This window comes from Argiope bruennichi, chromosome 10 (genome assembly GCF_947563725.1).
Source record: "Argiope bruennichi chromosome 10, qqArgBrue1.1, whole genome shotgun sequence".
Taxonomy (NCBI): domain Eukaryota; kingdom Metazoa; phylum Arthropoda; class Arachnida; order Araneae; family Araneidae; genus Argiope; species Argiope bruennichi.
In genome coordinates this window covers 43,994,726-44,006,869 of record NC_079160.1, presented here as the reverse complement: position 1 = coordinate 44,006,869, position 12,144 = coordinate 43,994,726, and the positions used below count along the sequence as shown (strand labels likewise).

General features: G+C 32.5%; 1 protein-coding gene across 1 annotated transcript in view; it reads right to left on the bottom strand.

Annotated features, from left to right (window-relative positions):
* LOC129988230 (integrin alpha-PS2-like) overlaps window positions 1–12,144 on the bottom strand; it is a 134,213-nt gene that overhangs the window by 6,814 nt on the left and 115,255 nt on the right. Inside the window, exons 24-27 of the mRNA XM_056096401.1 lie at window positions 4,378–4,480; window positions 3,492–3,656; window positions 2,346–2,567; window positions 1,158–1,271 (exon numbers count right to left, since the gene is read on the bottom strand). Of these exons, the coding sequence (XP_055952376.1) occupies window positions 1,158–1,271; window positions 2,346–2,567; window positions 3,492–3,656; window positions 4,378–4,480 (604 nt within the window). The remainder of the gene's footprint in view (window positions 1–1,157; window positions 1,272–2,345; window positions 2,568–3,491; window positions 3,657–4,377; window positions 4,481–12,144) is intronic.

Below are 12,144 nucleotides of genomic sequence, written 5' to 3'. Positions count from 1 at the left end.
TGTATATATATTTTGTATAGTATTTTAAATCTTATATTATCTTATGTATGATAGCTAAATCATTTTATTAAAGAGAAGAGACTAAAATTTTTAGACGACTTCGTGGAGAGTTGCAAATATGTCTTTTCATCTATCGTCTATAAAAGAGAGAAAATTTGATGTCTCCATCAGATTGGCTTTGGTATGATTGAGAAAAATAAATCAAAGTTAGAAAGTTATGAGTTCTATTTTCAGTATGTGGTTCTAACCATCATTATATAACACATGGTAGGTTGATAACCCCGAATTGGACAAATCCCATGACAGTCCATGAAGGCATATCGCAACATTGGAGTTATGAATGCTTTCCTAAGTATGTACTTCGATATTATATCTTGGAGTTTCAAGATCTATTTGACAAACAAATTATGGAACATTTTCCTTTTATTTTGAATCCTTAACTTATGAACTATATATATTCTCTCTATATATAGTGATATATATATATTCTAAGCCACATAAAGTTGTAACAAAACTATTATAAGTATATATACTCATCCACCATCATCTGTAACACTGGTGAAATTTTAAAAAATCCAAACTCTTTTTTTTTTTATATGATTATCGGCTGTACAAGTCCTTACTTCGGTTTTGAAGGCAAGCCATTCTAGGAGAGATTTTTTTATGTTTAAGAAATCATAAGAATAAAGGTAATAAGAATAAAGGAATAAAGGCGCGAATAAAGGTAAGCATGAATACAAATTAGTAATGGGAATTATTTATGGGATAATAAACTTCATATTTATTTACTTTTTTTTATGCTGTAATGTAAAAAAAATTAATAGGCAATACGATTAGAGTAGATCCCACGGCACGAAAACATAGCTTTTAATGTTACTATATATTTACATTTAAATTGTACTACAAATAATATATTTTTTTTATTTATTTCTTAAGCATTGAATGAAATAGTGCTTGAGATTTCCTAGTGCAACTTTCTTAGTTTATCTGTGACAATTTGCATCCGAAATACTGTTTATAGCCCATCTAGAAGGTCATGTTTTTTAATTTATATCGAAAAGCTGAAATACGTTTGAAAAATTAAAAACATTTTTCTCTCCCCTTAAGAATAAATTTTAAAATATTATTTATTTATTTTTAACTAGCATGTCACTTACCTCATTGTATGTTTCTCTCCAAAGTCTTGACCGAATGCTGAAAATAACCTGGTCTCCTTTTTCGAGATTCGATATGGTACAGCGAATCTGTGTACACAAAGTTGGTCCGCAAGACTGAAAAAAGAAACAAAAAGTGAAGAAAGTGAAAGATTTCTTTATTATGAAAGCTCAGAAAGAATAATTTCAGATTGACTCCTAGGCAATTTATCTGGAAGAGAATAAAAAATTTGGCATGCAACTTTTACGGAAGAGTGAAAATTACTAATAAAGAAATTAATTTTTTTTTTAATTATATGCATGTAGTATTTGTAAGAGATGCATCATCTCTAAGTGTACTTTGTTAGGAAAAAAAAAGAAAAAGAAGATTCTAACTGATTTTTCTATATTTTAAAAATAATTTTTTTATATCAGTTAATTTTATTTCAATATTTATTAAAATCCCACTTTATACATTTCTAAATACAAGACAAATCAGTTGGTTTACATAGTAACATTGAAGAATATGACAATTTATCATTAGCCCATGAAGAGTCTCTAAATAGACATTTTAAACAGAAAGGACATTAACTTAAATTAAGGATTTTTAAGCATTTCTTCCACCTCAAATTTAAAAAAAAATTTAATAAATGAATGATAAATTAAAAAAAATTAACTATTTTTAATTTTAAAAACACGCTTTAAATTAAGAAAGAAAAAATAGCATAAAGCAGGAAAAATAAATATAAATTAATTTTAAATGCGAACAATTATAAAATTGGAAATAGTCTCTCGATAATTGTTTTCATTATTTTTCCTTACTATTGTTGAAGAATTTGGCAGACTGCCAAAATTTTTCGTAGTAGTAAATTTTAACAACGCGACTACATTTGCCCATGGCAATAAAAATGGATTTACAATCGGCCAAGTTATAAGATTCCAGTATGTCACTCATGTGCAAAAGGAAGATTGCGCATGCTCTGAAAGAACGGACAATAGCAAGTTCTTGTGTTGTCTACTGCTACTATACAGTTTCTGCGCATGCGTAGTCTTATTGGATGGATTGTAACTGATTGAATATAAACCGTACTTAATAACTGAAAACTATACAGCTTCTGAAATATACGAGTTTAGTATTTCCGCAACTGCCATTTTGCGCATAAACGTAACAGAAAATTTAAATTGTAACTGAAAACCTAAAGGATGTTTTACCAGCTCATCTTGAAATGCATCTTCTCCTTCATCGCTTAAGAAATGATCCTCTCCTTCATCAGACATGAGATAATCGATATCATCTTCTCTCTTTGATCGCCGATGATGAACAGAATTCGCAGACTTCGAGTGCGAATTTTTGCTTCTCCAATCGCCTATGAGCAGCTGTTCTTTTAGGTCTTGAATGGTAATGTTGTGATTCCTCGGACGGCGACGAACTTCCTGTAAATTGAAGGTATTTGTAAATTAAAAGTACCTGTAAATTAAAGGTATTTTCAAATTGAAAGTATTTTTTGTAAATTAAAAGTACTTCTTGTAAATTAAAAGTATTTCCTGTAAATTATAAGTACTTCTTGTAAATTAAAGGTACTTCCTGTTAATTAAAGGTTCTTCCTGTAAATTAAAGGTTCTTCCTGTAAAATGAAGGTATTTGTAGAATACAAGGTACTTCCTGTAAATTAAAGGTGTTTGCAACCAAGCAATTTTGAAAATGAAACATGAAAAAACGGTGATAGTTTAAAGGGATTTTTTAAATATATTTCTTGGCATTCTAAAAATTTAAACTTAAAAACAAATCCAGTTTTCTGTGACAAAAACTGATCAGTTTATGAAGATCTGAATTATATTATTTTAAGCCAATCAAAAATCACTTCGAGTAGTTGCCAGGTTTTGCTTAGTTGATATTCCTTGTGATAATCGTGATGATGAAGTTAGAATCGGCCACTAAAATTGCTTAAAATCGCCACCTGGAAACGTATGCTTATATCTGAGGGTTTAGAAATTAGGATATGTTCAAGATTACAATGGATAGACATTCTTTGTATTCTACTCTAAGAGTATTTTGTATTTTTAAATATATATTTTTTATTTTATAATTATTATCATTATTTTTTTATAATTATTATATTATATTTCTATAAAAATAATATTTTTACCGAAAAAATTTCTTTCTGTTAAAACATTTTTTTTTTTTGTTGACATTTTTGAAATGTTTATTTTTAGAAATTGGACATTTCAGACAGACCTAATTGTTCTCCTAGTGATAGAAAATATTTCAATAATTTATGATATAAAAACGTGATCAACAAATTAATTTTTTAAGCAATATCCAACAGTAGCTTTTAAACCCTTCATGTTTATACCTACCTGCAAATTGAGAGGATTAACATCATCGATTCTTTCACATTGAGCATTGCCTCGAACATCTGGTTGAGCCATTAAATACAGCAACGATTTCCCATCCAAAGTATAGGTAGGCCACAAAATGTATACCTCTGCCTGTTTCACCGAACTTGGGCCTTGATTTCCAACCTTAAATGCAAAGCAATATCGATACATTATTCAGAACAATTGGATATTGATCGTTTCTAAAGGGTGTCCCAAGATTTAAATTTGCCACCATTCGTTCATAAAGTATTGGCAACCCAATTAAAAAAAACGTTTGACAGCTGATAGTTTAGGGTTAGTAAAAATGGAGCGTTACGCGATAGAACAATGCGTTTTATTAATTGAACAATATTTCATAAATAATGAAAATCTGGCGGCTACAGTTCGAAAATTTGAAAATTAGGCCCCTAGATCGTGTGATTTAACACCATTGGATTTTTTGATGGCGTTATTTAAAGTTTTATGCCAACAAGCATCTGTATTAACGAAAGTCAGCCACATTTATACAAAAAGGTCATGGAAAATTTCGACAAAAGATTGCGAAATGCCCTATGTGTTATTCCATGCATAACCTTATTCTGTGTGCTTTACAATTCAATAAAAAATTTAAAGAAAAAAAACTTTTTTTAAAAATGTAATTCATATGTTGCGTTAACACGTTATCCTATGGTATAACGCTCTATTTTTACTAATCCTAAACTATCAACTGTCAGATGCTTTTTTTTCAATAAAGTTGCCAACACTTTACTGCACGAAAGGTGTCCCCAATAAATGTTGCCTTTATTTTCGGTCATCCCTTATATAATGAATCTGCCTTTGAATTTTAATTGAGTAATTTTTCAGAAATGGAAAAATTAATGCATACCTCATAGACATGTGTTACTTCTGGACCAATATCTGATTCTCGAACTAACGATGAAGGTATTTCTTCAGACTTATTATAGGTTATGACTTCGGGAACTGAGATTCTAAATTGGAAGAAAGGGAAACAATTAGAAAATAAATTTATATTAGTTCTTTTACAAAAAACATTTCTAAATCATTATTAACTCTTACTAGGGCCATGTTTTTGCATACTAACTACCAAATTCATCCATTTTTGGATGAAGTTATGTAATAAGTTCTGACAAATTTTGCAATAAGACAGAAATTTAGCTGCTCTAATTCCTAATCAACAAAAAGGTTAAAATCAATTAAATTTATCTTATAAGCTAAATGAATAACTTTTCTTAAGCCAATCTTTGCGGCCTTAAGCAGTGCACATAATACCTTTTTTCTTAATAAGATGGTCAATTTAATTTCATATTTTAGTACATTTTTAACACGTTTTTTATTTACTTTAGGTTCAAATTCTTAATCTTGTTAGCTTTGTGATTATGCACTTATCTTTATTTATCTGTTCTTACTTTGGACTGCCAGTCATCCATATCTGTACACAATATTGTTACAAACCTATAATATTGCTACCCGGCACGAATAGAGTCATCGTAAAGCCGCGGTCCAACGGCCGGATGGTCTTCACAGATGTGGTCATAAAACTGTCACCCTTCCTTCGTGGTGCCACCCCCGCCTGTGGCAGCGGACCCACGACCAGAGAAATCTTCAGACGGCACGCGTTCCCCTTTCGACCGCTCAAAACCCTCAGTTTCTTTGACTCCCTTCCCCCCCCCCCATAGCCCAAACAAATTTTCCGGCTCTTTGATGTTTATCCATCTACCGACATTTTGCGGGAAACTACAGGCGTACCGCGGGCGATGGGGGAGTGTGGTCCCCTAGTGGGTTGGATGTCAGATTTATGACCAAATCCGTGAGGTCGCAGGTCGTTGGACCGCCGCTTAAGAAAGACCGTTGTACGATCGGTCCTGTACGTGCTGAGATCAATGAACTTAGAGCTTGGCGACAGACTTGGCGAGCATTTGGCGGCTTGGCGATAAATTTGGCGAGTTTGGCGACTAAATGGATAATACCGGAAAGTTCGAGAACTTTCACGATCCATCCACTAAGACACGAGGTACAGCCAGCTACGCCCTGATTGGTCTGAAGATTCTAGCCCCGCCTCCCGGAGCTATAAAAGACGGGAAATCTGAAGCTACGAGGAAGTCGTGTGTATCGTCGAAGAAGTTGTGTGGATCGTCAAAAGTTGTGTGTGTGTGAGAGGAGTCGGAGTCGCCGACAAATAAGAGAAATTAGAGGATGAGACAGCAAGAAAGCTGCTGAACTAATGAACTATTAGAGATTAAATGCGCTGCGTCATTACGATTTATCGGCGGTATTTATTGTAGAGAAAAATTTTTGTAACAATATTATTGAAGCAAATACTCGGTTTTGTAAATATTCTAATAACTAAGTGATCATGAGAAAACATATAGGAATTTGATCAATTATATTTGATATAGTATTAATATTCTTCTAATATTTTTTCATTTATAGAATTTGTTTTTTTATAAACTTATTTAATTTGGAAACTAGGAAAATTAAGTTTTTAATCGACCTGCTTGCAGCCCCCTAGTTAAAGGAAGCCACCAAGTGATTTCCAAATATTTTTATCAGAATTTTAACAGACAAGCAGCAATAATTAGAAATAGTTAGTTATCAAAAGAATATTATTCTATAGCAATCTGAAATTGTTCATGTTTGTATTATTTCTGTCAAATACATATAATTAACAAATGCCAGGGACATCAAATTAAGACATAATAAAAATGAACTGAATTTCTAAAATAATTTAAGGCATTCCCATGAACTAATTTTTCAATTAATTACAACTCTTTAACTCTCTTAGCAAATTCTAATTAAATACAAGTCTTTCAAGTCATTCATAATAGCAACCTCTTGGGTCATCCACCGCAATAAAACTTTGCGACATTCATATTTCAAGAACAGCGCAATCGAATATCACGAAAGAAGATTTCTTTTACGAGCACATTTAAAGTTCTTCTTCAATAGTGTCTTCCAATAGCCAAATCAAATATTTGACGATTCAAACTTCGCTGATTAAAGATATGCTTCGGCTTATAAATAGATTCGTTGAATAAATTTGTAGTTGTTTTGAGAAGCATATCGATAGATTTTCAGCACCTGCTCACACCATTTCGGAAGGTAAATATATATATATATTTCCCTGCTGCTTTTTTATACAAGAGCTTCCTTAACGTTAAAGCGAATTTCCAATAAAGCAGCTGTCTAGGATAATTTAGACGATCCTAGACAGGCTGTTTAACAAATGATATGAAATAAACTGCCAAAAAATAAATGAATGAAGAATTCAAAATTTACGATTTATCAAACATTAAAACTGCATTATGTGTTTACTACATTGTTGAAGCATTTGTGTATTTCAGCCATTATTAAATAAGTTAAACGATATTTTATTTATTTATTTATTATATATTAGAATATGAATTATTCACTTACGTGACATTTCATTTGACAGGTCAAAAAATAATTTTTTTAAATGTTATATTTTGTCTGAAGTTTATAACTTCCTTTTAATCTATCTATTATTTAAAAAAACTTTATGTAAAAAGTGCGTTTTATTCGCTCTGTGATTGGTAGACAACGAGTCACCTGACTCATGATATTTGAGGTTTGTTTTGCCAGTATTGTTCAAAATATTTAATAAAAATTATTATTACTTCGCAGTAAGCATTTATATTGCATTTGAGGTGGAATGGTGACAAAAAAAGAAAAAGAAAGAAAAAGAAAACTTTAATTAGCATCAAATTAATGTTTTCCTTTTACTTAATATTTCACTTAAAAATCAGCAAATGAGTTTAAAACAATATTATTTACTAATTCTACTTTTAGGCACACCGTTTGTGGCAATACCAATGAATAAACTTCCAGTTAATTTTTCTTTTTTAAGTAACGGAAATTTTTTGCCTTCTCGTTGGCAATCGTCTGAATACCTAAACAATACACGTGTTAACCCTTCATTATTTTTTGAATAGTAGTGGAGCGTCCTGCGATATCAGATGAAAAAATGCCAAGGAAGACCGAGCGAGAATCTGGCAATTTGAAAAGAAAAATTTATCGTGAAGTAGCTAAATTGGTGGTAAAATGATAAAAATCTATTCAATATTTAGATATTGGAGATACAAGCAAATATTGTTTTCATTGTGGGGTTTTGAGTTGGAAGTATGCCAATTGGAAAATGAAAGTTTTCCTCGTAGAAAGACTAAGCTTCCAATATTGAATGAATGGTCAGTGGGATTTAAAAATTTGCTAGCTGGAACTGACGAACAGCGCGTGCAGTATCAGACAAATATCGGAGTTGGCGAGCGAAAGTCACCAGGTGACAACCCCTCTAGTCTATAATTATAATAAAAACGTCCTTTATTTGTAAGTAAATGAAATCAATAACTTATAAATATGCATCATTTTTACATTTTAAAAATTACATGAACATCTTTTTCATAATATACACTGGTGTGCAAAACCTAAGCAACAACGTAAATTTTAAGCGGGTAGCCATGAAATTGCAGAAAAGGGGTTATTGCGATCAGTACAGTGAACACACAATTCTGTAGAAAGGTGATGCGTATGCAAATGTTAGTAACAAAACATCATAGGCGACGTGAGTGTAAGCAAAACGCGCACAGTCACAGCGCTCAGCTCAAGACACAAGGAAAGGAAGGAGTAGGAGCAATTAAAGACATTCGTTGCAAGTACAAGTGAGTTTTTTCGTGAAATATGGCTAGAAGAAAGCACTTGGACGACTTCACACGTGGAAGAATGATCGGAAAGCTGGAGGGGCGTAGTTTGACTAGTGTAGCTGAAGAGTTCGGAATCAACAAAAGTGTCTTTTCGCGCGCTTGGAAAAACCTTCCAAACCATAGGTATAGTTGTTAGAAAGGTTAGTGGTGGCCGCCCTAGGAAAACAAATGCAGTGGATGACTGATATATCGTCCTGCAGGCGAAAAGAGAATCGATACCAGTCAGCAAGCGCTACTGCTCAGCAATGTGTACAGCAACAGGGCGACAAGTATCGCGGTTTACTGTGGCCAAATGCCTTCACAAAGGTGATCTATTCGCCCACCGTCCTGAACGCTGCATCCCTTAGAAAGTTGGCCATTGGTGGCACTTCTTAGAATGGTGTAAGAAGCACAAAAATTGGACATCTCATCAATGGAGTCGTGTCCTCTTTACGGGTGGGTGTCGTTTCAGTGCCACAAGTGATTCTCAACGATAGTTGATTTAGAAAAAGGTCGGGATACGGTTTCATTCCAGTAACATCATGGAAAGAGACTGCTAGGGTGGTCCTGGCGTCGTCCTCGGACAGGCTTTATGCTAAACGGGCGGTCTGAGCTCCACGTTTTCAACAGAGGTTCTGTAACTGTAGATCGTTATTGTAAGGAGATAATCCTTCCCCATGTGCGTCTCTCCTGATTTGAATCGCATAGAACATGTGTGTGATGATTTGAAGAGACGCCTTGCGGCACGATTACTTGCTCCGGGAAAAATCCAAGAACTGAAATAGATACTGATTGAGGAATGGACACTCTTACCTCAAGAAATGTTGGACAGTCTGGTGTGAGTATACGAGAGACGACGCGAAGCAACCATTGCAGTAAGTGGAGAGCATATTCCATACTAAGGAACATCTGCTTGTTGTTCTTTCTCTTAGACAGGCAATCATGTGTAGCGGTAGTATAAGTTCAATAAAGCTCTTTTTTTTGTTTGTTTGATTCCATACTATATGCATTGTATTCATTTTTGCGCAACTATGCTTTCGCCATTTTTTAAGTACAAAATGCTGTCTCGCATTTCTGAATTTTATGTCTCTCAGATGATTTCTCGAGGAGTTATGGCAAAAAAAAAAAGCACCTGTTGCTTAAGTTTTGCACACCAGTATACATATGGAAAGCAAATCAATACAAGATATATATTTTCCCCAAAATTACTAAAATAAAAAAAGTTAAATCCTTAACACTTAAGTTATTAGTGCGTTGAGGTGTTAAATTAAATTTATCAGTCATTAAAAGAAAGATCATTCGCCACTGCTTAATGTTATGAGCATTTTATTGTGAGATTTATAAAAATTAGTGCTTGTCGGTTGTAACGGCGACCAAAAAGCGCCAAGAAAAAATTTCGCCAATTTGACGATTTCAATCGTCAAACTATATAGCATACTAGCCGCCTTTGGCGACCAGCCGGTTCGCCAATCTTAATGTTCGTTTAAATTTTAATAATTAAATAGGTTGAACCGGAGTTTAACTCCCTTCTTCGCCAAGTTGCGATAACGCGCCAAAGCTGGCAATCTTTATTATGCACTATAATTGAACATCTGCTCTTTTGCTTTTGAACATTTCGCTAGGCCGTTGTTGGCGATTTTTAAAAATTGTGCCAAGCAGGGGGTTAAACTCCGGTCGTACCATTAAATATTTTACGCAATTCCAACTTTAATAGATTCTTCAGCAAAATATTTTAAAACTTCAAATTTTGATAGTCATATAATTCACTCATAATATTATAAAGGCCTTCAGTCATAACGTAATATGTATCTCTCTAATTTTCTGTTTCCTCTCGTAGAATTTATGCTTTAAATTAAAGTGTAAATGATAAATCTGCAATTAATATAATAATATTTTTTACTGAAGCAAAGCATTTTTTTAATAATATGATTACTGATAATAGAAACACTGAGCGTTCAAACTTTATGGGCACTAAAGAATATCTTTCTTAATTTATGTAATATCTCAAGAATTTGTCAACAAAATTTTCTCAGATTCATCATGAACAGATCGATTAATTAACAATGTTTCATTTTAAATGCATCAAACACTAAGAAAATAAAATGAATAGTTTAAAATAATCGGTCGAAAACAGGTTTAAAAAACTACTTAAAAAACGATGTACTTAAAACTATAAGCATATACAAAAAATATATATAACTAACATAAATACGATTTACTTACAAAAGCATGCAACTAACCTAAAAATAATTTAAATCGTCCGTTGATAATGGTTGTCATGGCAACAATCGGAACACATTGCGCATGCGTGAATTTTCTTCGCCAATTACTGTAACGCAAATGCGTGAATTCTTCTACGCCAGTTGGGGTAACGCTATGCAGATTATACATTTTTAATTTCCTTTATTCTGTGTTATTTTAATTCATAAGTACTTCAGAATGAATCTGAAGCATGGATTAATTAACAATGTTTAATTTTAAACGCATAAAACATTAAGAAAATAAACAGAATCGTTTGAAATAATCCGCCGAAAAACGTTAACCCTAGCCTCATTACTGTTGGGAGAAAAAAAATACTGAAGCCTTACTCATTTGGCGGAGGGGAAAATGGAAGATTTTTTTGGCGGAAACGTTGGCGGTGGGGAAATTGGAAGATTTTTTTGGCGCAAAAGTTAGTTTTTAATTAATAATTAAAATTTTAATTAAAATTTCGAAAAAAGGGACCCCAGGGGCACATTCCCGACCTCTAAGGTATACATGTACCAAATTTGATAGCTGTATGTCAAATGACCTTGCCTGTAGAGCGCCAACACACACACACACACACACACACACACACACACACACACTGAGCTATATTATAAGTATAGATGATTCGCAAGTTCAAAATTTTTCATAGTAAATAGTAATGCACTTAAGTATATTTTTATAATTTGGCGAAATTCAGTTAAAATCGAATTGTACCTACAAATTATATGGATGTTAAGGGATGGATTAATTAAATTAGTATAATTTCGGTTGATAAATACTCAATTAATCTGAAGGGTTTTTTTTTTGTCCCTATCTACGAATAAAATAATGGGAATTTTTTAAAAATATTTTTATTACATTTTTTTAAAAATTTAATATTTAAAAAATATTCTGAAAAGCTGAGATGAATTTTCGAAATGAATCCAGCGTTTAAACACGAGTCTACACATCGAATACGAGTCTATTTTGATAGTAAATGCTTAAAATAGCAGCGCGCAAACTGTGAATGAATGAAACAAGACACTTCCAAAGTCGGTTTTGGCAACGACTTGAGAGACCTTTTCAAAACTGCTCTCCTTTACTGAGATTAAAGAGAGGAAATAAAAAAAAAAAAGATGCTGGCCTTTGTCAAAGTTCCAAGATTTGATGGACTTATTGCCAAAATTGAATGTATGTATGTGGAAAAAGAGTTGTAGCAAATGATTTGAGATTTACGGTACAAATTAAATATTTAGAGATAATTAAAGTGATATTATCACGAATTTATGAACCTTAGACTTAGATCTTATGTAGATTTCGCCAAAACAGAATATACTTTTCCGATTTTGAATATTTCATTCAACCTCAATAATTGCATATCAATGAATGAACTGAATGAGAATTTACGGTAACTCAATATACAAATCGTGCACGCCATCTAGTAGAGAAAATATCAACTTCTTAATAATAGTTTAAAACAGAATACAATCAAAAATTCAAAGCATATGTACATTTCAATTACTAATTTAAGATGTATATTAATACTATTTTACAAAGTGTACAAATAAGATATATTATAATTGCTGAAAGATACTGATCTCGAATCTTTGATTATTCTTCAAAATTTTGATGCCTCTAATCTGGAAAAAAAGCTATATTTAGAATTAGATCTATCTGTTGGTCAGTCTATCTGTACACATGATAATCCA